Source organism: Lynx canadensis, chromosome C2 (genome assembly GCF_007474595.2).
Source record: "Lynx canadensis isolate LIC74 chromosome C2, mLynCan4.pri.v2, whole genome shotgun sequence".
NCBI classification, from domain to species: Eukaryota; Metazoa; Chordata; class Mammalia; order Carnivora; family Felidae; genus Lynx; species Lynx canadensis.
Genome location: NC_044311.2, coordinates 37,107,614 through 37,135,315, shown reverse-complemented (window position 1 = coordinate 37,135,315; position 27,702 = coordinate 37,107,614). Strand labels below are relative to the sequence as shown.

The window sequence follows — 27,702 nt, the reverse complement described above, 5'->3', positions numbered from 1 at the left end:
GAGGGAGGGAGGAAGGAAGGCAAAAGAAAAATGTGTCCTAGTGGTGAGCTCACCTGTCCTTTGAACTGTTCTATGGTTGAAATGCCCCTCCTGATTGATCAGTCCTCATTCAACAGATTTTCATGTGTTAGGAACATTCAAGGATTATGTCAGCTGAAATTCCTGCTGCCCATCTGGTAGAGAGAACAACTTATAATAACAAACACACACCAGACTTGGATGAATTACCATCCCCACAACCTGCAAGCCTGTTGGGGTCATTCAATTCTTCAAACAGTCCCGTTTCTATAATTTCTTCCTGCCATGCTATGGGGACAGCACCTGTTGCAAATCTTTGGAAGAACGTCTTATCTTTATCATCAAATTCAATTCCCCGAACCTCAGAGAAATCTTCAATTTCAGCGATGTCTTTGGCATAAACCACAGAAGGGTCTGGCACAAATGGGGGCTCAACTAGGCCAGCTTCCAGGCGAGCAAAATTGACGGTTTTGAAGAAAGGGTGTTGCCTGGGATCATCAGACTTCTCTCTGTAAAGAAAGGAGATGGTCAGACTGAGTCACACTAACAAACCAAAACAGGAAATGTTCTAACAATACAAAATGTGCAGCATTCTTTTCCTGTAATACATTTCATTTTAATTGCAAAGACAATATAATGACATAAAGAATAATTTAGAAAAATAATGACTTCAAAAATCACCTTACACAGACAGTAGCATTTTCATTGTTTGCGGATAAACCTTCACATGTAGATCTAATTTTTAGAGTCAAGCAGTTGACATGACTTTTATCCTTAGGGTTTTGTGGAAATACAAGCAAAATTCAGTGAGGCCAGAATCTGCTTGCCTGCAACTTTATAGTCATTGCATTTTGCTCTGCCCTTCAGGGTCAGACAGAACAAGGGAAGCATGTCTCTTCCCACCACATTCTAAAAGACAGCACCCATATCTCCCCACTCTTCATATGACATGGCGTCTAGGAGCTCCACCTACCTCCCCCCACTGCCACAGTATTTTTAAAGACTTAAAAAAAATGCATTAGGGGGTGCCTGGGTGGCTCAGTCGGTTGAGTGTCTGACTTCGGCTCAGGTCATGATCTCACAGCTTGTGAGTTCGAGACCCATGTTGGGCTCTGTGCTGACAGCTCGGAACATGGAGCCTGCTTCGGATTCTGTGTCTCCCTCTCTCTGTCCCTAACTCACTCACATTCTGTCTCTGTCAAAAATAAATAAACATAAAAAAATTTTTTTTTAATGCATTAGTAATTATTAGTGTTAATGAGCATACCTTCAGTGCCCAAGACTATGGTTATTTGTTATCAAACCCTTGTCTAGAAATTATTCCAGCATTTACCTTAGAATAAGGGAGAAAAATATACGTTCCCAATTGTGTAACCTCTTATATTAGTTATCTATTGCTGTGTAACAAGCTACCCTAACATTTAGTGACTTAAAACAACAAACCTTTATTATCTCACAATTTTTGTGGGTCAAGAATCTATAAATGGTTTCACTAGGTGCCTCTTTCATGAGGTTACAGTAAAGCTGTTCAGGGCTGTGCTCTCATCTGAAGGTTTGAGTGGAGTTGAGGGAGAAAATCTGCTTCTAAGCTCACTCACGTGGTTATTGGTGAGCCTCCATTCCTCACCATGTGAGCCACTGCACAAGGCTACTTTATAACTTTGCACCTGGATTTCCCCAGGGCAAATGATCAAAGAGGAAGGGGGGGAGGGAGGGAGGAAGGGAGGGAGGGAGGGGGGAGGGAAGGAGAGGAGGAGGAGAGAGAGAGAGGGAAAGCAAGCCCAAGATTAAAAAAGCACAGTCTTTTAATACCTTATCTTGGAAATGACATCTCATTATTTCTGCTATATTTTTAGAAGCAAACCAGTAAGTCCAGCCCACGCTTAAGGGAAGGGATTACACAGGACTGTGGATAATAGAAGGGGGATCTTTGGGAACCATACGAGGGGCAGCCTACCACACATTTCTTTTGGTCCCCCTTAAGTCCAAATTTTAAAGAAATAAAAAGAGGGCTGTATTGTGGTATCAGATTCAAATTATTTTTTCCTTTTTTTTTTTTTTTTGTTTATTTATTTATTTGAGACAGAGACAGCATGAATGGGGGAGGGGCAGAGAAAGAGGGAAAAAGGGAGAATCCCAAGCAGGCTCTGCACTGGCAGTGCAGAGCCCAACACAGGGTTTGAACTCAGAAGCCATGAGATCATGACCTAAGCCGAAACCAAGAGTCAGACGCTTAACCAGCTGAGCCACCCAGGCACCCCTTCCTTTTTCTTTTATGTGAATAGATATACTGCTCTAAGAAATATCTTCTCTTACAGAAAAGTCAATTTCTGTCATAAATCGACCTTATTAAAAATTAATCACGTTCATAGATTTCCCTTTACTTTTATTCCAGTTATCAAAGAGCTTTCAGGAAAAGGATTGAGGTCTTCTCCCATATACCCCCTTCACAGACTCCCTACAGTGTCAGATAATTACTGCAGCAGACTCTATCCAATAGGTTCTAAACACAATAATGACATTACTAATAACGGCAGGGAGAATAACTAGCATCTATCCAGAGCCTACTCTCAACTAACACAAAGTGAAGCGCTGTTATCACAGTCAACCATCACAACAATGCCTGTCTGTCTTTTAACCGCATTTTTAACCTCTTTTACCCTCTTCAGTTGCTTCTGCATTCATAAATAGCTGTGCCTCTGAAAAAGCCAAAAGACACAGGTGAGTTTTTCAAAGGAAAATTGTAATAGAATATTATTGTGAAAAAGAGAAATTCAGTTGGAGGCATCTGATGTCTAGCCATTCTCTGGGCTGTTTTCTGTGGTTCAGGCCTAGCACCGTCCAGAAAGGTGGGTGCAGGGCTCCTTGGACTTGTCTCATTATGCACCAGCTGAAAAACAGGTATGGAGAACTGCATCAGGAGATACTGCAGGTGTCTCTCTTTTTCTCAAAGCCACCAAGTCTCCCTCAACTGAAAGGAAGGAAAATGCGGGCTTGCCATCTCCTAGAACTCACTGACCAGTGTCTGTCTGTGTGGCTTACATCCTGTAGAGTCACCGTCTTGAGGGAGGGTTACTGAGATCATTTGAAGCTTCGAAGATGGAATTTTCTCTGAAGTTAGGTTTATGAGGTATAATTCACATAGCAACATTCACCATTTTAAGGTATCAGATTTTGGTGTGGGGAGGGTATCATGTATATTTTAAATGTGGCAGAACAAGGATAGAGCTAGAATTCCGTCCAAGTAGATCAGGAATGAACCCCAAGTCTCAGAGTCTCAACGAAAATGAGAGTTGGAATGGGACCAGGTGCCCTGAGGAAGGAGCTCACACCACCTTGATGACCATCAGCAGGAATGAACACACTGTCCCACAGGTCAAGAGTCCTCCTCAAACTCACTCAGAGCAGTTTTAACTTGGATAAACAGAGTGCCCAGGGGCTCAGTAACCTTGAGAAACTTGTCAAGCCGGTCTTGACATCAGGATGAACAGTTCTCAAGTAATATCTCAAGCAACAGGCCCAAATGGCCTTGGCTTGTCCGGCAGGGATGGCTAACTGCAGCCCTTTTGCAACTAGTCACAAAGGACAAAAGCAACAATAGCCCCCGAAAGGTTTTCTTTATGTTCTCCGTCACCCCAACTAGATGCCCCTGGGGGGCAGGGTCCATGCTTTATGCCCTTTTCCACTAAATGTCTGTGGTGCTGATGCTGACAATAAAGACCAGGCTCTGTAACCCCTATTCCTTTTACTCGTGTCTGGGACACTGCAAAGCTGATCACTTTACTTTTTGCACTGGTGTCTCTTATGTCAGTTCTGTAATTAGAAATAGCATGAATATTATTTTACTCTTGAATCTTTCCCTGGCAGCTTCGTGCAGAGATCTTTTTTGCCCACCATTATGCAGTGCACTTTGGACAAATAGGAGAGGCTACTGACTGAGGCGGCATCTTTTGTAACAGCCAAACGGGTCACGGTAGGAAAGGAGATTCTCCTGCTTGTTGGGGTAGATTTCATTTCACAGCATTTACAGGTGCTCTTGTGTTCCTGAACCCCACATCGAGATTACAATGGATTTTCTTGTAACAGTCAATGAAGCAAAGATACCACCTGACCATACACTGTGGGGTTTGGTCTGCCAAGAACAGTATGTATTGGTATGAAATTATGTGTTGGAGAAGCACTTAAGTCAGAGGCTTGCACGGTTATTTGATCTTGTTCTGCTGCACTAACTGATCAGAATAAAACCTGCAAAATGTTTAAATGGGCTTTAGCTTTTATTTTATTGGAAAACACGATAAATCCTCTCAAGAGCCCTTGTGAGATACTCAGAAAAGCTTTCAACTTTTCTGCAAAATTAATTCACAGACCTATGAAGACAAAGGGAAGATCCTTTCAGTGGCATCTAAAGAAGGAAAGGGTTTTTAAAATTTATTTCAAATGTTCATGAATGCAACAGGGAGGGGCCACGTGACCCGTCTTCTGTGTGACATGCTGGGTAGGCATTTGCTCGGCCCTGAAGGACACCACTAAATCAATCAAGCATTATCTCATTTGAATTTTTAAAAAAATACAGAGTTGAAATGAAAATGTTGGAAGGTTTTGTCTTTCACTGAACAGCTGGTTTTTATATGCCTTTTCTCTAATGTTGTAAACAGTTTTATTCAAAACAGTCACAACAACAGATGCTTTATTAAAAGGTTTTGCTTGATGGAGCAGCTTCAGGCAATGAGCCAGGGCTTTAAGGTGGCATTTTCCTGAAGAAGTTTGTCAACATTTCATTTTATATACCCACAGCGTGTTTATAGATTTTCAATCAATCCTGGCAAGCGGTGGTGTTCCCTTCAGGGAAGTCATCTAGAGAGACTGTTTGCTATCCTTGCTGCCTCGGCCGCTGTTAGTGTGCCCGCTCATCCTCCCTGTGCTTGAGAACCCACGCGTAGACACGGTCAGTGGTCACCATTTCTGTGTCTCCTCTCCTTCCTGGGCACGTGGAAGACAACACTAGCCAGACCCCTTTGACCTTGGAAAGGGCCAAGACTCATTCTGGGCAAACGGAAGTGTGTGTGAAGTGCTGTGCAAGTGGGTCACTTCCTGACTGAGGCGGTACAAAGTTCCCCAGGTTCTCTGTGCTCTCTTCTCTTGCTACGTCAACTGGAAGCCACGAGTTCCAATGGAGCTGTCAGATGGAAGCAGCCTGGATCTCCGAGTCACTGCTCAGTAGGGAGACACCCTGGAGTGCTGCTGGACCCACAAGGGACTTTGTGTGAATGAGAAAAATTCCATTAGTTTTAAGCTGCAGAGACTTTGGGATTTGCTTGTTATCATGACGTGGCCTATTCTGACCACAGTAATACAACATTGGAATCTACACAGGAAAATCAGCTCCATGTTTTACTTCACATAAATGCAGAATTTCCACCAAATTTCAAAAAACGTGTTTGTTAGTGTGGTATCTGTCATGCTTTGGAAGTTATTACAAATGGATTTTGTTTTGCTATTTAAAAAAATCAGGTCGGGGCACCTGGGTGGCTCAGTCAGTTAAGTGTCCAACTCTTTTTTTTTTTTTTTTAATTTTTTTTTTCAACGTTTATTTATTTTTGGGACAGAGAGAGACAGAGCATGAACGGGGGAGGGGCAGAGAGAGAGGGAGACACAGAATCGGAAACAGGCTCCAGGCTCTGAGCCATCAGCCCAGAGCCCGACGCGGGGCTCGAACTCACGGACCGCGAGATCGTGACCTGGCTGAAGTGGGACGCTTAACCGACTGCGCCACCCAGGCGCCCCAAGTGTCCAACTCTTGATTTTGGCTCAGGTCCAGGCTTGTGGGTTCAGGCCCTGCATCAGGCTCTCTGCTGTCAGCTTGAAGCCCACTTTGGATCCTTGGTCCCCCTGTCTCTCTCTGTACCTTCCCCACCAGCATGCATGTGTGCTCGCTCTCTCTCTCTCTCTCTCTCTCTCTCTCTCAAAAGTAAATAAACATTGAAAAAAATTTTTTAATTAAAAAAAATTACGTGGTAGAATATTCGGGGTGCCTGGGTGGCTCAGTTAAGTGTCCTACTCTTGATCTCTTGATTTTGGCTCAGGTCATGATCTTCAGGTCATGAGATCAAGCTCTGCCTCGGGCTTCATGCTCAGTGGGGAGCCCTCTTGGATTCTTTCTCACCCTCTCTCTCTGCCCCTCTGCTCAAGCACTCGTGTGCTGTCTCGCAAAATAAATAAATATTAAAAATACATAGTAAATATAAATAATATGTTTTTAATATATATTTATATACATTATATGTTTATATATATTTAATATGTTATCATATTATATTCTATGTTCTATTATATATTATATATTTCATATATAATATATATATGAAAACAAGATATATATACATATCTTGGAGATTGTTCCATATCAAGTGCTTATAGTGTTTGAAAGTATCAGAAATACTTAACCATATAACATGCAAATAATAATGGGAAAATAATAATAAAACTTAACCTCAAGGCCTCAGCACTAATCCAAAGTACGTTCTAAATCCCCATGGACAATGCCGACACTGCTAATCACCTCTGTTATATGGTAGTTTACCTGCTTCCCAAACGTTGTTCTGGTTTCTTAGCCAAGAAGAGTCTGCAAATATCTTTTGCTTCCTCCGTGAAGTTATCATGTTGGAATCTGACCTCTTCTTTCAGGGTTCTTTGCTTTAAATCCTCTTTACTGACTTTTTCCTTGTAATCTTTGAATGGTGTTCGTCCAGCAACCATTTCATAAATACTGCATCCCATTGCAAACCAGTCCACAGGATAGGAATAACTCACTTTTTCCATTAGGATTTCAGGAGCCATATAACCATTGGTTCCAGCCTGTAATACCCCAAACAAGAAACAAAACAAAAATACTAATGTCAGTGTAACAAACACTGCTGATTGCCTATCCAATACCCATTCTCCTTTTCTTTCTTTGTTAAGGGAATCTTAACTTATTTGGGGTGGCAATGTGTCTAACCTATTCTAGTCCCTGCTTTTCCAGCATCGTCTAGTGCAGTTGGGGCAGGCCATGTGATCCATTTTGGCAAATGAGACATAAAGAGGATTTAGCTGCAGTGCATTATAAAAGGGACAAATGAGGCTGTCCTTGAAGTGGGACACTTCATCATTAAGTTGAAAAGTTCAAGTAGATGTCTTTATGATTCCCCTAAGCTCAGCCTCTGTATTTTATTCACAGGTAATAGAAAATTAGATGCATGGTATTTTTTTTTAAAGTTCACTTATTTATTTTGAGAGAGAGAGGAAGAGAGAGTACGTGCATGCACATGTGAGTGGGGAGGGGCAGAGAGAGGCAGAGGGAGAGAGAGAACCCCCAGCAAGCTCTACACTGTCAGAGCAGAGCCATTCAGTGTGGGCCTCGAATTCACGAACCATGAGCCAAAATCACCAGTTGGTTACTTAACGGACAGCCACCCAGGCACCCCTAGATGCATGGTTTTTAAAGGTTGAGCACTTTAGGTTGCTAAAGGTTTTTAAAGGTTGCTAATATTGAATGTTCATGTGTTATCCGGTCTGTGATTCTTATTCTATTTGCTACATATTGACATTAATCTCACACATCTCTGCCTGTCTGAATTGAAAATTAGCAGAGTCATTTTAATCTAGAAAATTCCACATATGAAATTTCATCTAACATGCATGAGTATATTTTGTAGGCACCCTTCTAATGGAAATACATGCCAAATGACCACTGGATTTAAAAAAGTATTTTTTAAATACATATTTTTGTTACAGCAAAATGCATATAACATAAAAGTCGTCATCTTAATAATTTTTAAATGTACAGTTCAAGAGTATTAAGTACATTCACCTTGTTGTACAACCATGATCACTATTTATCTCCAGAATTCTTTTCACCTTGCAAAACTGAAACTCTATACCCATTAAATAACTCCCCATTGCCCCCACTCCCCAGGCCCTGGCAACCAACATTCTACTTTCTGTCTTTATTATTCTGCCTACTCTAGGTCCCTCATATATGTGGAATCAAGCAGTTATTGTCCTTTCGTGAATGTGTGATTTTAATAATTAATTCAATATTTAATGAATACCTATAACATACCTTATTATTATAAACCATGTAAATATGTGTGTAAGTATGTGTGTATATACACATGGTTTATAATATGCATATACACATACAAACACATTATGATTTCATAAAAACTAAGTTGCTTTTGGTTACAGTACAATGCATAACTTCTTCAGCAATTAAAAATTCAAAGTACACCCTAAAATGACAATATGCTTCCATTAGTACATAAAAATGATAATATAAATTATTGGTAGAGTTGTGAAAAACAGATGTGCTGTGTAAATTGACCCAGACTTTTAGGAGAGCAGTAAGATATAAATAGTCATAGACAATAATATGTACCAACTGTTCCTTTTCTTCAACCAGTTTACTTACCTTTGGAGTATGTATCTCAAAGAAATGACTCAGAAGGAAAAAGAAATCTATGCTGAGATGTTCACAGCTCCATTATTCATAATGGTCACAAGATGGAAATTTCCAAATGCCCATCAATAAAGACAACAGACTAAAGTCTACTGTTAATACCAAGAAGTTTAAATATATACTGGGTTTCACACACCAATTACAAATATGCATTCCAGTACACCAAAAAAGTTAGAATGTGTTTTTAGTTGTTTATTTGGTGATTTTTTTTTTCTGTCTAATTGCTTAAGTATATGTTTTTTACATGCACAGTATATATATTGCATTAGGAATATTAAATTTCACAGGTAATTTCTACGTGGATAACAACAATGAAAAATATATATGACCCAAGCACTAATGAGAAGTAATTGGCCGGTTCTGGAAGTGACTGGGGTCTGACGGGCTGGGCATGAGTCAGCGCGGCACTGCTGTTTTCATAGAAGCTGATATATAATTTGGGTGACCATATGTTCCGGTTTGCCCGGTACAGTCCCAGTTTACATCTGTTGCCCTGGCATCTTGTCTAGTTTTGCATTTGTCCAGACAAAAGGTCCTGTAGGCTCCTCTAAGACCCAGGATATAGTCTCACTCATCTTTGTATCCAAACTAGGTACTTACTGCAGGGCCTCATCTGGTGCATGCCCAACAAAATGTTTGTTAAGTAAACAATAGCAACGATGGTAACTGGATGTTTTCCATTCACTATCCAACCAATATTTATTGAGTCATGCCCTCCAGTGAGTTCTAGAGATACCAACACATATAATACCCGGCCTTTGCCCTTCAGGATTTACAGGCTGGTAGAGACAGGTCAAAAGGTCAACTCAATAAAGTAGGGTAAATGCCATAATGGGAGTATAAAACAAGCACAGAGAGGCCAGAAGGTGTGTGTGTGTGTGTGTGTGTGTGTGTTGGGGATACTTCACTGAAGGGTGATAGCTGAGCTGAATCATGAGGGAAGAATCTGTCACACACAGAAAGCTAGCTAGCTAATAAGCATATGTGAGATATGAAGCCAGGAATAATGTGGGGAGCTTTAAGGAATTTGACATTTCTGGAATACAAGATCTGTGGGATGCAATGGTGGGAGGGGAGACCAGAGGGAGAGATGAGGATGAGATTGAGAAACACTGTATGCCAAAATAGCAAAAACTCATTCCCAGTCTCCCTTTTCCCTTCTATCCCTCTATTAGAGAGGCCAGAAGGCTAAGCACTCCATCTCCCAGCTTCCTTTGTACCTAGGGTAACCTTGTGCAAGGTCAAGGTGCTAAGGGTTGGGGAAGAGGGGGAATGAGCTTGCTTAGAAATACATAAAAGAGGCGCAGTCAGTTGAGAATCCAACTCTTGATTTTGGCTCGGGTCAAGATCTCAGGGTTGGGCTCCACACTGGGCATGGAGCCTGCTTGGCATTCTCTCTCTCCCTCTCTGGCTGCCCCTCCCCTGCTCATATGCTCTGTCTTGCTCTCGCTCTCGCTCTCTCAGAATAAACACATAAACATTTAAAAAAATATATAAAAGATATAAGACAGATTAATAGATCAATAGAGGGATGGATAAATGGATAGACATGTGACAAAGTGAATCTAATAAAATATTGATGACATACAATGGAACACTGGCCTTAAAAGGAATGAAGTACTGATATATGCTACAACATGGATGAATCATGAAGACATTATGCCAAGTTAAAGAAGCCAAACACAAATGGCCACATATTGTATGTCTCCATGTGTATATAATGTCCAAAATAGGCAATTCCATGCAGCCAAGAAATGCATTAGTGGTTGCTTACGGTTGGTGGGGGGGGGGGGGGGGCGGGGGGAGTGATGCTAAAGGGTAGGGGATTTCTTTCTGGGGTGAAGAAAAATTTCTAAAACTGTGATAATGTTTGCATGGCTCTATGAATATACTAAAACCCACTGACGTGTGTACTTTAAATGGGTCAGTTTTATGGCAGTTAAATTATATCTCAATAAAGCTGTTCCAAATGTCTACAGTAAAGGCTAGATAATGGGTATACAGGTTCTTGATGTGGAATTCTTTCCTACATGTTTGAAAGTTTTTATAAGAACATAGAGGGGAAAAAGGAGTGAGGGAAGGGGATGCAATGCCAGGCATTACTGGGTGGCTGCCGGTTCACCAGGCACAAGAGAATCTTCTGGAAGGGTTATAAAGAGGAACTGCAGGAGAGAGGGAAGGAGGGGGAATCCATCTGCCCAGCTCCCTCCCATCTCCTACTTCCACGAATCATGGATTCCCCAAATCTAACTGGTCTGTATTTCCAGATATGTCATCCAGACCTTTAGCAGCTGCCTAGAAACCAGAATTCACGTCGCACAGTATGATATTTCCTCCAATTCTAAAAGTAGAGGAGCAACTGGGCCTACAAGTGGAGCCAGGAGGGTGCTGTCCTAAACAGAGAGAAGAGGCAGAGAGGGACTGTGAGAAGGTGTGTGAGGTTTGTGGGCCAGTATACAAACCTGATGAAATTTCTCAATGATGTACTTTGGTGTGGGGCTTTTTCCATCTGTGATGCTGGTTACTGGTTGGCTGCTTAATCCAGAAACTAATGGCTGTCAGAATCTGGAAACTTTCTCAAATTATTTCTTTGATCATTTTCTCCCTTCCATTTTCTTTCCTCTCTTGTTCTTTTTGGAAATCCTCGATGAATCCCCTATGTTTCTTATCTTTTGCTTTTATTTTCCATCTGTCTTTCCTTTCTTTCTTTCTTTCTTTCTTTCTTTCTTTCTTTCTTTCTTTCTTTCTTTCTTTCTTTTTCTTTCTCTCTCCCTCCCTCCTTCCTTCCCTCCCTCCTTTCTTTTCTTTTCTTTTCTTTTCTTTTCTTTTCTTTTCTCTTCTTTTCCTTCTTTCTTTCCAGGACATTCCCTCTATTTTTTTCTCCAATTCTTCTTCTTTTTTAAAGTATTTTATTATGGGAAATTTCAAGCATACACAAAAGAGAGATGAGAATAATAAATCCAGTATAGGCTACACTCAGCTTTGACAATTATCAACAAATGGTCAATCTTGTTTCATCTCTTATCCCTGACCCACTCCTACTGCCCCAGACTATCCTCGACATCATATCACTTGTATTTCACTATGAATCTCTAAAAGGTAAGGCCACTTAAAAAAACAAACAATGCCAAAGCACTACAATACCATTATCTCATTTTAAAAATAGCAATAATTCTTTATCATTATCAAAATCTGGACATGCTTACACTTCTCCACTTGTCCTGTAAACCTGTCCTGTAAATTGTTATACAAATAAGGTTAATACAGTGTAATTGCTTGGTATGTCTCATAAACTTTTGTGAATATATAAATGCCTCATCTCTCTGCCTCCCAGCCCTTTGAAAGTTTTTGTTAGAAAAAGTGGCTAAACTATAGAGTATCCCAGGTGAGATTTTGCTGATAGCATCCCTGTGGTATCATTTAACATGTTCCTCTATCCTTAGTGTTTCCTGTAAATTAATAGCTAGATCTAGAGGCTTAATCCTTCTACTGAAATTTCATTTCTGCAAATGTTTTTTATTAACATACAATTAACATAGAAAAATGTGCACAGATAGATGTTCAGGTAAATAAATTTTGATAATTGAATATACCCATATAAGCACCACCCAAACAAGATATAGAATACTTTTATCCACCCAGAAAGTTCTCTTGTGTCTCTTTCTAGTCCATTCTCCTCCCTACTTTGCAGGCAACCACCTTCTGATTTCTACCACCATAGATTAGTTTTGTCTGTTCTTGGATTTCATGTAAATGGAACTGTATGGTAGGTATTCTTTCGTGTCTGATTTTTTTTTTGATGTAATGTTTTGAGACTTATCCATGTTGTTCTGCAAACTTATTCATGATTTTTTTTATTTCCAAATGTCCTTTTCTTCTCTGAATGTTTCTTGTTTTCTAGCATTTGTTCTTGTTTCATGGATGCAGTATTTCCTCTTAAATCTCATATGATATTAATTATAAATAAAAAAATGTTCTATTCATTGTATTGTTTCTGCTCTCTATAAGCTTCTTTCTTCTGTTGGTCTTTGCATAGTCTTTCATTTTGGAAGGTTCTTTCAAATAATAAATGATCTTTGACTATTCATGTTTAAAGCTGACAAGCAGCTTGTCAAATGATGGGCTTCACCATAGGGTGATCCTGCCAAGCCATTTCAATGGGGACCCACCTGTGAGTATTCATAGACCTTTTGTGTTAGCATGCTCAGTTTCCCCAGACAGAGATGGTCCAATACCCCACCTGAAAGGGGTCAGCCTGCTTGCTCTCATTCTGGGAGCTAAGGTGTGGTGGGGACAGAGGGTCTCCCCGTACAAAGTATTTCACTCTCTACAACTCTCAGCTGAGCTGTATGTTCCTGGGTCCAGCTTCTCTCTGGTTCAGTCTCTTCTGCTGGGGTTGGAGAGGCATGATGAAAGATTACAAACAACATCCAAGTGCAGTTTAGATGGTGGTGATTGGTAAATTCTACTTAGCAATACTGATTGTGAGCTTGCTCTGTGTGTGGCCCCCTTCCAATTAGCAGATTTCAGACGTGAGTGACTGTAAGGATTAAAATAGCTAATCAGGACACCAGATAAACATCGGTTGCTCAGTAGAAGGTATAGGGTGAAAGGAGAGAACGTGCCTTGTCCTAAAACAAAGGATGTAAGACACAGGCTGGGGAGAAAATTGGAAATAATGTACAATACTTACTATGTGCTTATTACATGCTAAATATTTTCTCAAGTGCTTTATGTGAATTTCTCATTTCATCTCTATGATAAACCTATGAGACAGAAACTATTTTATCTCCCATTTTACAGATTAGAAAACAGAACCACAGAGGGTTTAAATCTTACCTGGGGTCATCCACCCAGGATTCACACACAGGTCTGCACTCTGAACCACGACATTGCACTGCCTCTATGGAAGTAGGTGAGCTGGCTGTTTCAAACTCTTCCAAGTTCCCTTCAGATTTCTCTGCTCCCCTTAGAGTCCTCTCGTTCCCTCTCTCTATCTATCAAGGACCAAGCCCTCATCTTGGTCCATTCTTGCTTAAGCTGCTTCCCTTCCCCTTTCCCCAACAAGCTCTTCATCCTTTGCCTGTATCTCTGCTTATCAGGCTGGCTGGACTGCTCCACACAAGCAACCTCTGCTAGGAGGTGGGGACCAGACCCTGAGCCATCCTCCAGGACCATCTTGCTCCCTCCCCAGGGAAATAAGTGAAGAGTCGGCCCACCATCCTCACAGCACTACAGCCTCTTGGTATAATGGAAGGAGCACAGGACAGCATGCAGGGCAGCTTGAGATGCATTCCAAATAGTTTTCAGGACTATCTTTACCTCTTGGCCCTAAAGACAGAAAATGTCAGTGATGGAATTTTGAAGGGCACCACCTCCTTGAGGAGTGGAGGTATTTCACAGAGAAGAATGGAATTAGAGGCACACGCCAGACTCTGAGCACCCAAATTCCATCGCAGCCTCCAGCTGAAAAAATTAATTGCCTGCCCTTTATGCCATTTGTCTTCTGCATGTGAACTGCCTCCTCAGAGTGGGGTGGGAGGAGAGAATTAGCCAAGCAGCATGGGGCAGGGTCCAACCATGCTGACCTCTCACAGCTTAGTTTAACTCCTGCAGTTACAAAGGGCCCCCGCACATCAGTCTCTGTGTCATCAAAACAGTCGCTTTCAGTCCATGTGACCAGAACTGCCATTGCCAGGGCTATAGGGATCACCCAAGTGTCAGCAGCAACAAAACACTTAGTGGAGGTTTTGTGTATGTTTTTTGTTTTGTTTCCTTCCTTCCCCCCCCCCCCTTTTTTTTTCTTTTGGTTTTACAATGCCTTTTGATGGACCTACATAGTCAAGACCTGGTCAGGCAAAACAAGGTATCCCCAGCATGGCAGGGCATCAAGCATCACACCGCACAGGGTTTAGGAAGCCAGTAATGACGCCTCCTTTATACTCCACTCCCCCCCCCCCCAGGGGGCAGCAAGAAGTGCATCTACTACAGTCAACACATGTGTACTGCTTAGGCCCATCAGGACCTCCTGACACCTACAGGTGTTGAAAGGTGGAGGGACGTGCACACGCTAGTCCCAGATCAGGATCAGAGCCAGCCTATCAGGACCTGTGCAGATGCCCCTTACATTGCTCTTGCTGTTGGATGCTGGCTTCCACTGGCCCTGTAGCTGTTCTCACTCTTACCCTTGGGCCCATGGGAGCTGAGTGGCAGGGCCAGGCTGGGCAGTCCCAATGTGGCTCTGGACAGCAGTGGACTGTGACCCTGGCAGAGCTGAGAACAGGGAGGGGACTTTCAATGGGACTGAGAGGGCACAGTTCACAACTTAATAGTTCTGTGTATCCATAAAAAAAGGGTGTGTGTGCAAGTATGCCTGTGTACGTGCAGGTCCTTCAAGGTCAAAGTCACCAGTAAACCTCCAGCTCCCACTGAATCTGAAAAGTTGGCAAGCTTAAATTCCATCCTTAGAAGAAATGCCAGCGTCGTGCCCCTGGTGCGACCAGGCCAGACTGGAGTTGATGACCGGGTGGGGAGAAATATGCAGAAAAGGAAGCTCTCTGGGTTTGTCGGTGGTGGCCCAGCAAACTGACCAGCAGAGAAAGAAACTGCCCGGGATGCTTCTTCCAACCCCCCCAACCCCAGCTCATCACAAACCAGATCCACTCGACAGCACAATCCAAACAGAAGAGGGAATCAGAATGTACATCTTTTGTTTGCCGTGGCAGGAGAACTGTTGAGCAGAGGAAAAAAACAAGCTGAGCTTAGCGCTATCAGCTGTTTCCTGGGGCTCTCTCCTTCCTTCCTCCGAGGGGGGCCTGGCCGCTTTGTTCTCGTTCCCAGCTGCTCCTCTGCGCCTTTAAGCGGTGGCCTTTGCAGACCTCAGAGGAATGCGGCCTGAGACCCCAGGGGATTCAGCTCCGAGGCTCCGCCTGCATGCTCAGCCCCAGGCTGCAGCCTCCAGAGTGCCTGCTCTTGCACCTGGTCTGCTTTCTGCTGGCCACTTCCTAGGTGGGCAGCAGGAGCCTCACCAGAGGTGGCTTCCTGCTTTTTGTGACAGCCGAGGGAGGACACCTATTTCAGAGAGCCCCTGCAGGGGATCCAAAAGAGAGGTTTCTGCAATAATGTTTTCCACAGCTGTACAGCCTGGTGTCATTCTGCTGTGGTTCGGATTCCAGCTCTCTCACTTACTGGTCACCCCCTGCCTCACAGCTCTTACTTCATAGGACTGTGATGAGGATTAAAGCGCTAAGACCTACTGAATACCTCCCAAAAGCCTGGCACAGAGCAGAGCCTTAACAGGTGTTAGAGACCACGGTCACCAAGCCTGGGTTCCAGTTGTCTCAGGCAGTACAGCTACCCAAAAAGAAAGACTCCAAAACCTCTGCAGGGCCTGGCACACGGGCAGAGATCGATAGTCGCGATTCTTCCACTGGAGTGTGTTCTTCGGTGGCTCCACGTTCCCTAGTGGATCTCTCTGGCAGAGGGCTGAGGCCCATTTTCCATGGTGTCTCTAAGATGCTCAGAATGAAACCACAAGTGAGTACCCTGTGACTGTGAGGAAGCAAGGCAACTACGTGCCTGATGGGCTCAGTCTACCGGGGAGCTGCGTGCCCCCGCCCCACTGCACCTGCTGCGGCCCCATAGTCCTGCTGGCTCCCTGTGCCTCTCAGAGAACAAAGCACAGGTGCAGAGGTCACCTGAGAAGCCCAGTGCCAACAGGTGAGGCAGAAACAATGCAACAGAAGGAATTGTGACTGAGGGGTCTGGTATTTGGCTTCTGGTAGGATAATCAGAACAATCATTTCTTGAGTACCTACTAAAGGTTTACCCTTTGCTAGGCTTTTATCTACCTTGTTTCTTAATCTTATCATTAAGCTTAAGAGGCAGACAGCCTGGGGTCAAGTGCAGGGCTAAGCCAGCCTAAGTGGCATGTCTGTGCCAATTACAAGAAGGCACCCTGCACAGCTTGGGTTGGCCCTCAGTCCTCAGCATCCCTATGGCCGAGTGCCCCACGTGAGGGGTCAGTCTGTGCACCGCAGCCACGGTAAGTGTCAGAACCAGGACTGACACACATACCCCTTCCATCTGGTTGACGCTGAGGATCATATTTCATCTGCTGCACCTGATCTGAATGGATCCTCTGGGCTGCCAACACGTGTCCACATCAACTTCCATGATGCAACTTTTTGGTTCTCCGCATGACAGTCCCCTCCTGCCGCCCCTGCAGACCTCCTGGCTCTCTTTCCTCACTTCCACAACTCACTGGACAATGTGTCTCCAGCGTCCTCCAGTTCCCAGGTCCTCCTATTTACTGCCATCCCAACTCTCTCTTCCTGAGTGTCCTTCCAAGCCTGCTTTGTCATTTTCCTGCCTGAAAGCTTTCAATGGCTCCCCAGCACCCTAGGCCCTGAGTTCAAATGCCCTTGCCTGACTCCTCCAGCCCCCGAGGGCCTGACATCTGCTATACTCTCCAGTTGTACTCTCTGCACCCTTCCCACCCAGTGACTCCACACTCTGGGCAGCTGCAGAGTCGTTCTGTGCCTGAGCCCCGGGGCCTCTTGTTCAGGCCTTTAGCTCGGCAGGATTTTTCAACTGTGACAGCACAGACGTTGTGGGCCAGATCATTCTTTGTGGTGAGGGCTGCGCTGTGCACTATAGGATGTTTAGCAGCATCCTTGGCCTCTACCCACCAGATGCCAGTAGCACTTCCCCCATCACGACAACCAAAATGCCTGTAAGGATTGCCAAAAGTCCCCTGGGGGCCAGAATTGCCCTCAGTTGAGGACTCCTTTGCCCAGCCTTTACCCTTCCTCCTCACCTGCCTAGCTTGCTTGCCTTTAAGTCTCAACTCAGTTGTCATCACCTCCCGGAAGCCCTTCCCAACACCACAATCCAATGTCAGGCACCTGACTTGGACAACTTTGTTCACATGTTTTCTCACTGCCCTTTTACTTGTCAGTCTCCTCCCTGTCCTGGGGCTTTAGGAAGGCAAGCATTTGTGTGCCTGGTTCCCTATACTCAGGGTCCAAATCTGTACCTGTGATACAACCTTACTTATAAATCACCCCTGACACCCCTCTTTCCCTTACACCCTTTCCAAATCACTGAGGCCTATTCATTCTGAAATCTCTTCCCAATTCATCCATTGTGCTCTGGTTCCACCAGAGCTGCTCTGTGATCTGAGCTGCTACCTTCTCTCATCTGGATTACAAATGACCATAATCCACCTGAATCCCCTCTGGTCGGTTCTTACTTCAGACTAATTTTCTTTTCTTTTCTTTTCTTTTCTTTTCTTTTCTTTTCTTTTCTTTCCCTTTCTTTCTTTCTTAAATGTTTACTTTTGAGAAAGAGAGTTGAGTGGGGGAGGGGCACATAGACGGAGAGAGCGAGAATCCAAAGTAGGCTGCACGCTGTCAGCACAGAGCCCCACCCGGGGCTCGAACTCACAAACTATGAGATCATGACCTGAGCCAAAGTCAGACGCTTGCCACCCAGGTGCCCCCAGACTAATTTTTTCAAAGCAGAAATCTAAGTATTTTGTTCCCTTGATTAAATCCTTTCATAGACTTACTGATACTTTTTTTTTTTAAGTAGGCTTCACACCCAGCATGGAGCCCAACGTGGGGCCTGAACCCAGGACTCTGAGATCAAGCCCTGAGCTGAGATCAAGCCCTGAGCTGAGATCAAGAGATACACAACCACTCAACTGACCGAACCACCCAGGTACCTCCTTTCTGATACTCTTAAGCAAAAAACTGGAGTCCTTAACATGGCCTGTAATGCCAGGTTTGGTGTGGCCCTTGACACCTCTCCGACTTCATTTGAACCACATTTCCTCTTGCTTTGTCCTTTTCCTTTCTTGGCTTCCTTTCATTTCCCAAAAAGCAACAGGTCCCTTGCACTGGCGATCCGACCTGGAGTGGAGACCATGGTACTTTGGCCAGATCCCTTCTTCAGGTGTGGCCTCCACTCCTCCTGGGATCAAGGCCAGCCTCCAATGCTGTCCTGTGCCCAGCAGCAGCCCAGTGCTAGGGTTAAAAGTTGTACAGAGACTGTCTTGACCCATTATTGAATCTTTATCTTGTAAATTAAGTCCAATGAGACAATGAAGCATGTGCCTGCGGCGTGCAGCCTGGCTCACACACAGTCCTGTCTCCTGCCACATTTCTGCCTCCCAGTCGTGGGCTCCTGGTTGTCTCCTCCACTGTCTCTGCTCAGCAACTGTTGTGAGTCCCTGCCCCTGTGGAGACCTGGACTCAGGTGCAGCATTGGGTTCAGGGTTGGGGTCAGGCACATGCTTCCTCAGGCCCAGCTAGTGGGTGGGGCCCTGAGGCCTAAGAGGGTCTTCCCTCACTCCTATCTCTCCAAGCCTGAGGGAATGTGACACTGAATAGCAAATAAAAAACCACCATGACCTGTTGAAAGATTGATCATGGAAGACTGGAGAAAGCTTTTTGCTGATATTTGAACGAGGGTCCTCCATTAGCAATTTGCAAGAAGCTTGGAACTTATATGGCCAGCCCTTGCTGGGAGCATTGACTGCTGATGGCTCACAGCTGCACCTCACCCTGGGAACTGCCCTCCACCCCAGGCAACTGCCTAGTCCCAAGCTGCCCCCTGTAGCAGCAGGCCAAGGTCACTGACTGGCCCTTTAAGGGATCCCTAAAAGGTACGGCCTCTGAAGGGCCATCCCAACTCAAGAGTTTGTTGAAGGATTGACTGAGGTCTTAGTTCCTTCCACTTCATTGTGGGTCAGCTTCTCCCTCTGCCAAGTCCTGCCTTCTTCATGCATACATCTCCTGAGAATGCACCTTAATAAGTCTTCCACATGGAAATAGGTCTGAGTCTGTTTCCAGGAAACCCAGCCCAAGACACTCTCCTAGGACTTTGCTGTGTGAATACCTATCTGTCCCTCTGATATCAGGTTACGTTGTATTTCCCTTATGGCTAACTCTCTGCCTCTCATGTGTTAAGTCAAATCCTCCTTGGAGATCCCCATGTACCACATCTTCACAGCATTTGTCATAATTGAAATTTTACATTCCTGTGAGTAATTACTAAGTTCTATCTTCCCCACTAGACTAAGTTCCATGAGGGCAGGAAATCATGTCCATTTTTTGCTCATCATTCTATCTCTTAGGTTTAGCACAGTCCTGGTGTGTGGGAAATGCTGGTACATATATGTTGAATGCAGGAGTGAGTGAATGAATGACTGCCTTTTGAATGAAGGGATGTTAAAAATAATTCTAAGACTATAACAAATATTTCTGAATGCCTTTAAACAGTGGTAAATACTTTGAAAATGGATTTGAAGTTCTGGTAGTGATCAAAAATTACTAGGAATTAATTTAGTTAATGACAGTGGTTGTAATTTTGGTGGAGACCAATGTGTGACCAAGAAATCACCAGGATTCCTCTTCTGTAAGGCTCTTACACTGTTTCTCAGAAGTAAATTCTCAAAGAGAAAAAATTTTGGAGCAGGGTCATAATAATGATTGTGAGGTATGTAGGTGTTAATTTTTTTTAATGTTTATTTATTTGTGAGAGAGCGCAAGCAGGTGAGGGGCAGAGAGAGGGGAACAGAGGATCCAAAGCGGGCTCTGTGCTGACAGCAGTGAGCTGGATGTGGGCTTCGAACTCTCAAACTGTGAGATCATGACCTGAGCTGAAGTCAGACGCTCCACCGACTGAGCCACCCAGGCACCCCTGTGGGTGTTAATTTTGATGAAACACATTCTGAGATCTTTTAAAACTCCCTTATTCAGGGGCACCTGGGTGGCTCAGTCAGTTAAGCATTTGACTTTGGCTCAGGCCATGATCTTGCAGCTCATGGGTTGGAGCCCTGCGTCGGGCTCTGAGCTGACAGCTCAGAGCCTGAAGCCTGCTTTGGATTCTGTGTTTCTGTTCCTCCCCTGCTCGTGCTTTCTCTCTCTCAAAAGTAAATAAGCATAAAAAAAATTTTTTTAAATCACTTATTCAGTGTGTCTCTAGCATTGTATTTGGGACAAAAGAGACTTCAGAATAAATATAATGTCCAACGTCTGTCACCCATGATCCCCCTGAATATGAGGATTTGGTCAGAAATGTCAGAGCAGGACAAGGTAACCAAATGTGTCAAAAGGTTTTTGGTCACTGTTCTAATTTCATTCCCATTCCTGACAAAAGAGCAAGTCTTAAAGACTCATGTTCCATAAAATCTGAAGGCCACTGTTCTCCACATAGAATTCAGAAACCTCTCTGCATGAGTCCCACTGCCCAATTTTCCTATTATATCTTCCTGAAGTCCCTAAAAAAGTGATATGAGTTAGTTTTATTGTATGCATGTAGATGTCAGCTGAGAACAGGCAGGAGTGCTTATCACATTTATTAAAAATGCACACAGACAGTGGCTGGGACCATGTTTAGTTATATTGTGCCTATGTGTGGGAGGCTGGCTCTGACACATTAGTCACATCATTCCCTGTGTAGGTGGGGGTGCTCCTTTTTGAAGTCTTCACTCTGGGAGTTCAAGTAGATTTGTGGTTGGTATCCACATCAGACCAGGCTGAGGAAGATATGCTAATGTCATCACATGTACTTATTCTGAGGTTTACTGAGAGAAAGCCTTTCATAGTATTAAAAACCATAGGCTCTATGTCCTGCCCTCTGTGTGAATTTAACGGAGTAGAAACGAAACTGTAAGTGCCCTGGTGGGCGCCTGAGTGGCTCAGTCGGTTAAGCATTCAATTCTTGATTTTGGCTCAGATTTTGATCTCACTGTTGTGAAACCGAGCCTGAGTCAGGCTCTGTGCTGAGAGTGGAACCTGCTTAAGATTCTCTCTCTCCCTCTTCCTCGGCCCCTCTCCCCAACTCACGTGTGTACACAACATGCATGTGCATGCTGTCTCTCTCTGTCTCAAAATCAAAACCAAAACCAAAACCAAAATCTGTAAGGGCCCTCGAATCTGATGTACCCAGATTCATGTCACGTATCAGCAATGTGACTTTGAGTGGGTAACTTAACCTCTCTGAATCTCAATTTCTCCATCTGTAAAATGGAGCTATTAATATTCCTACCTCATAGGATCTTCTGTGAGGGTCCCATCATCCCTTGATTAAGGGGTCAGAAGTCTTTCAAACTTTTCAAACCACGGAGGTAACAGCAGTTATTAGGGGCATCTACTGCTTTTTGCCTAGCTGACATCCATTTTTCATTCTTTTCCATCCTGATTTTCCTTTGGAGAACACATTCTCGTGTTTAGATACGACAGACCTTCTCCCCGGCTCCTGGGAATAGCAGTGATTGCATCCTGGCCAGTAGAATTGGTTGTGCTTGGACATGTGACCTAAGTTGTCCATTGAGAGTCTTCACTGGGAAATGTGAAGGAATTTTTCTTAAAGAAGTGTTTTCTGTCCATGGGGTTGCTCAGTTGGTAGGGTATGTATGAAGATGGCCTCTATGGGGGGATCACCCGAGTGAGAGTGAGGCTAACGTGAAGGACAGCAGTGTGGGGAAACAGAGGGAGAGATCCCCAGGGACACTGCTCAGGCACCTGGATCAGGCCAGTCGTCTGAGGTTCTTAGTTATGAAAACTATTAATTTCACTTCTTAAGTAACTTCACTTTGTTCCATAAGAACCCTGACTGATAGTCCCATAAATCATAGTAATTATTCCATACGTTAATCTTTTGAATTGACAAGTCTTTTCCTCCAAATAATTCAAAGACTTATCTCACAGACTCATAAAACTTGGGAGACGAAGGAGGCCCTTAGGCCTGCCTAAAATGGCAGACAGTAACTCAGTGACACAGCTGGGACAGGGATCCAGGTTTTATGCCTCCCAAGCCAGCACTCTTAAACATCCCTGCCTCTCCCGGTGTGTCTGCCTTGGCCTTTCTCACACCTGAGCGGAGACACCTGTGTCTTTCTTCCCTGGGGTGTCTCCCTCTGTCACCACATTTTAGGAGTGGTTCTGTGCTCACCTCATCCCGTCCACTGATGACAACCACATTTTAAGAGAAGTCAGTCCAGATATGGGTCTTGATGGAGCCTAGGTGAGAGGCCAGGGGCTGCTGAACTCTGGGCATATGAGTACTCAGAGCCCAAAGCCTTTCCTCAACCTTCATTACCTCCTGTGTAGATCCTTCTAGTTGCTGCTTGTGGGGACCCAAACCCAGTCTCTTTTTCCTTTAATTCATCTTACATAGTGTCCAAAGCATCTTCCTAAAGGATCACTCTGGTCATGCCACTTTCTTGTTGAAAAACCTGCAATGGCTCCCTATTGCCTATACAGCAATGTCCAAAGTGCTTTACCTAGTGTCCCCCAATAGCCTTAAAGGGACTGCGCCCTTCCAAGGATGCCTAGCTCCTACCTAGGGAAGAGTTACCCACTTGGAAGAATCAAGTCCAGAGTTTCAAATTCTGTTACAGCCTCATGTTCTATTATGATAGATGGTACACATTCTGAGCCCTATTAGAAAGGACAACATTGTCCTTCTAACAATGTCCAGCACCTTGCTAATATTCTTTATTCATTTTGATGCTATCATATAAAAATCTTTCCCCCAGTTACCTTCCTTTATTAGTTCATAGTTCAGGTCAGAAGTCTGGGCACAGCATGGCAAGGTTCTTTGATTATGATCTTACAAGACCAAAGCCAAGATGTCTGCTAGACTGTCTTCTTATCTGGTGCTCAGGATTCTCTTCCAGATTCAGACGGTTATGGAGCATGGAAAGGACCAAAATCTCAGAGATGTCGATCTCATCATCCTGCAGCTGTGGAATTAATGCCAGCACCACTAATCTCCACACTACTTGTTACATAAGGAAAATAAAGCCCTGTCTTGTTTAATTCACTGCTATTTGGGTTTTCTATGATCTGCTGCCGAGATCAACCTTAACTGATACAGCTCCCATGACTATGTCACTCCTAGCCCTCAACCTACTTATTTAACCTCTTCAAGGCTCCTCTTCCACATCCCCTACACGTTCATGTTCCTCAGCTTCTATCCTTGCTCCTCTCCTCTTGGATGCTGCCCAAGTCACGATGACTCCAAATCCCAATATCTAGCCCAGACCTTTCTCCACAGTACCAGACCTATAGGTCTAAATGCCCAGGGAACATCTGGACCTGCCTGTCACATATACAACACAATCACCGCTGAACTTGCCAGCTTTCCAACAGTTTTACTCCTCTATGCAGTCATTGGAGCTAGAGACCCTCCCTCTTCCTTGCCTTCATACCCAGCTGGTCCTAATGTCCCAGCAGGTCTCTTTCCAATGGTGCCAATCTATTCCCACGTCTTCAATCCTACTGTCTTCAATCCCTCCTAACTAGGTCCTCTACCTTCCATCTACAATCCAAGTTAGTCTTCTAAAAATGTGAATCTACTCACGTCATTCCCCTTGTTAAAACCCTTCAAGGGCTCCTCAACCCCCAAAAGAAAGTATTCCAATGACTTTGTATGATCTGAGCCCTACACATCTTGTCAAAATCCCTTATGTTACAGCCACATAAAATCACCTGCACTTTCCCAAACTTGCCATGATTTTTCTCACTTCCTTGGCTGATTGTCCTCGCTGCCTTGTAAGCTGGAAACTGTACAAAAACAAAGTTTCAAGTGAATGTTTAAGAACCTGACTTGGGCCCTTGTCTCCCACCTTTGTGCACAGAAACTCAAAGGTAAAGACCTGTCAGAATCCCAGAAATTTTGTATTGTTTACTTAACATAATTGCTTAATTAATCAAAGAATTAATACCCTTTTAATCAAAGAATTCTCTGCAGGCCACTTTGAAACAAACTGATCAAAATAAACTAGTTGCCTTTGTTCTCTGCTACAAATTTTCATTCAGAATTTCACCTGTATCCAAAGTAAAACATTCCCCCATCCACCCTCAACGGGAAAGGAGATATTTACTTTAATGTGCTAAGTGTTAGGGGTTTCTTCTTTTTTCTTATCCTATTAAAATTTACCTCCTAGGTTCCTGGAATTTTAGGACCCAGCCCCTAAAATTTTCCAGAGGAGGAAACCGAGGCTTTATGGACTCAGGAATGTAGCACCAGGGAGGTGGTTATTGGTGGAACATACTACATGCCGACTATGCATTCAGCTCTTTCCATCTCACCATGAAAACACAGACCATTTCCAACTCACAAAGAAAGCTCCCTGTGCCTGCCAGGAAAGGGGAGCAAAGTAACCCCCAAATAACCAGTTAAGCTAATCCTCTTACATCACTCCACTTAAGGCAAGATGACAACATAAGGGCTTTAGGGAGAAGGAAATTAGAAGAATTATGTCCAACACTCCGTTTGCCCTGGGAATAGATCAGCCCTCTCCCCTTCTCTCCGACTCTGTACCCCACCCTTGGGACCAAGGGAGAGCCACTCACCCTCTGTGTGACAGGCTTGTCATCCTGGATCTGCACGGCCAGCCCTAGGTCAGACAGCCTGCAGTTGCCGAGGTCATCCAGAAGCACATTCTCGGGCTTCATGTCCCGGTAGACAATACCGAGTGAGTGGAGGTGCAGCACTCCACAGGTCATCTGGGCCGAGTAGAAGACCACCCTGCTCATGTCCAGGCCCCGTGTACCCACACTGTAGATGTGGAACTTGAGGTCTCCCCCATTCATCAGGCTCATGACCAGGCAGAGATGGGACTTGGTTTCAAAGGCATAGGCCAGAGAGACGATGAAAGGACTGCTGACCTTTTCCAAGATTTCCTTTTCTGAAAGAGCCATTTTCTCACCATTTTTCTTCTTCAGCCGCTTCTTGTCCAGTTTCTTACAGGCATACATCTTACCAGTGTTTCTCACCTGGACAGCACATACCTTAGAGAGAGAAAGAAAGGGAGAGGATGAGGTAGAAGTAAGAAGCACTAGTGGGAGAAGACAGCAAGGTTGATACAGGGGATGAAAGGGCAGAAATCAGGTGAGGTGAAAAGATGGCAGGCTTCTGAGAAAAGAGAAGCCAAAAGCAATAGGGGTTCTTCAAGAAAGAGCTAGGACCACAATGAGGTACTCTGCACCCTCCACCCATGAGGGGGGCCATAATGAAAAAGAAAGGGAAAATAGCAAATGTTAGCAAGGATGTGGAAAAACTGGAACCTTTGTGCATTGCTGGTGGGAACATAAAACGTGGAAGATTTTGGTGGTTCCCCAAAAAGTTAAACATAGAATTGCCACATGACCCAGCCATTCCACTCCTGGGCATATACACAAGAGAAATGAAAACAGGTATTAAAATACATGTACCTGAACGTTCACAGCAGCACTGTTCACAGTAGCCAAAAGGCATAAAAACCCAAGTGCCCAATAACAGATGAATGGGTAAGTGACATGTAGTCTACCCACACAATAGAATATTCACCCGTAAGAAGGAAGAAAGTACTAATATATCTGCAACATTAGTGAACTTCCAAAACACTATACTCAGTGAAAGAAGCCAGATTCTAAAGGTCACATATTGTGTGATTCCATTTAGATGAAACATCAGGGTAGGCAAATCCATGGAGACAGAGAGCAGACCAGTGGTCGCCAGGGACTGTGGGGAGGGGACTGGGGAGTAACTGTTAATGGGTACAAGGGTGATGAAAATGTCCTGGAACTACACAGAGGTGATGGTTACACAACACTATGATGCATGTATTCAATGCCACTGAAATGGCTACTGGTTAATTTTATGTTACGTGAATTTTACCTCAATAAATGTTTTTCTAGTTAGAAAGATAAAGAGCTGATCATGGCAGTGGTATAAAATTGATTCTCAACTTTACTTCAAGATGAATGTTTTCTCAGATACCTGAAGTTTTCTCAAATCAAGTCCATTACCACAATTAAGGGAAACGGAGAGCTCCCGTGGTCGTGTGCTGCTATCATTCTCGTGTCTGGGGGGCACTTCAGTGTGCTCCTGGCGTAGACCCCATCATAGAGATTCTTGGCCAACTCCACATTTTGTTTGTCTTTCCCAACCCACTCTCATTTTATTTCACATGGTGGCCAGAAAAAAGATGTGGGAGCCAGCTAGGAATTCTCCACAGGCGGCACTGGAATCAGTTCTAAGTAGGTCCTCTTGAGGTTTTTTTGTTGCTGTTGCTAACACAAAACCAAATCCTTTTATGCTGTGTACTTCACCTTCCAGCCCAGCCATTCTGAGACACTTACCTCCCCAAAACCACCTTTCCCCAGAACTCGGAACTCATCAAAGTACTTGTCCGACACCGGTTGCATCTCAAAGACCTTCCACTGCAGAAACTTGTCATAGAAGGGGCTGGCCAGGAAATCCCGGAAGGGCTGGTCCTGCAAGAAGGCCATGACCTCAGCCTTGGCCTGTGCCACCAGGGCTATCTGATCTTCCTCGGTGGTGGCTGCTTGGCACTCGGTGGCCAGAGCTGGGCTGAGGAAGGGATGTGGGTGCCCTGGAGCAGAAGCAGCCACACAAGTGGCCACTAGCCCCTGCAGCATGCTGCCCTTGACAGGACCCTCCTCAGCCAGCTCCCAACTCTGCACCTCCTCAAGGAAGGCCACGGCCTCTTGGTATGGGGGCACTGTGGCTAGGAAGTCCCGGAAGAGGCGGCGGCCAATGGGCTGCTGCTCGCACAGGTTGTTGAAGTCCTGGGGCAGGGACTGGCGGAGCTGGGTGCAGGACTGTGGCCCGGGCAGCACCAGACTCCGGCGTCGCCTCTGCAGCTCCTTGCTGTCTCCATCCAAGGTCTTCCGGGCCTGCAGGTAGGCTGTGTTGGCAATCAGGTTGTCCAGGCCCCCCATGTCAACCATGGCTGAGCACAAGGTGTGCTCCCAGGAAAAGAAAAGGAAGGATGGACGGCTGCGGTGGGGACTCAGTACGTCTGGGGGCCAGCTGGATGGTTTCCCTTGAAAGGTTCAGTAGCTTCCAGAGGATTTACAGGGAGTCTTCTAGTCCACGGGTAGCACTGGCGGAGGGTACAGAAAGAGGTTTCTCTTGTAAGAAGCTTTGCTGGCTATGTATAGCTGGCCAGAGAAGGGCACATCACAGGTCATGCTCCCATCCACCAAGAAGAAAGCAGCCAGAAACACCTGTGAAGGCCACTTGTTCATCATGGGGACATACATACCTGCTTCCTGAATACACAGTTACCACTTTCCAAAGGAAAGGAGTCATTATAAGGTGGTATACTATTTGTTGCCGACAGCATTATTTTATTAAACTCCTTCTAATTTTACACATTTCCT

At 44.4% G+C, this 27,702-nt stretch overlaps 1 protein-coding gene across 1 annotated transcript; it reads right to left on the bottom strand.

The window, feature by feature from the left end:
• On the bottom strand, positions 1-27,267 carry GRK7 (G protein-coupled receptor kinase 7). The gene is made up of 4 exons (XM_030330574.1): positions 26,656-27,267; positions 24,886-25,323; positions 6,599-6,873; positions 1-527 (listed from the first exon to the last, which is right to left on the bottom strand). The coding sequence occupies exons 1-4, from the start codon at positions 27,265-27,267 to the stop codon at positions 191-193; spliced, it is 1,662 nt and encodes a 553-aa protein (XP_030186434.1). The 3' UTR covers positions 1-190.
• Positions 27,268-27,702: the final 435 nt, after the last annotated feature.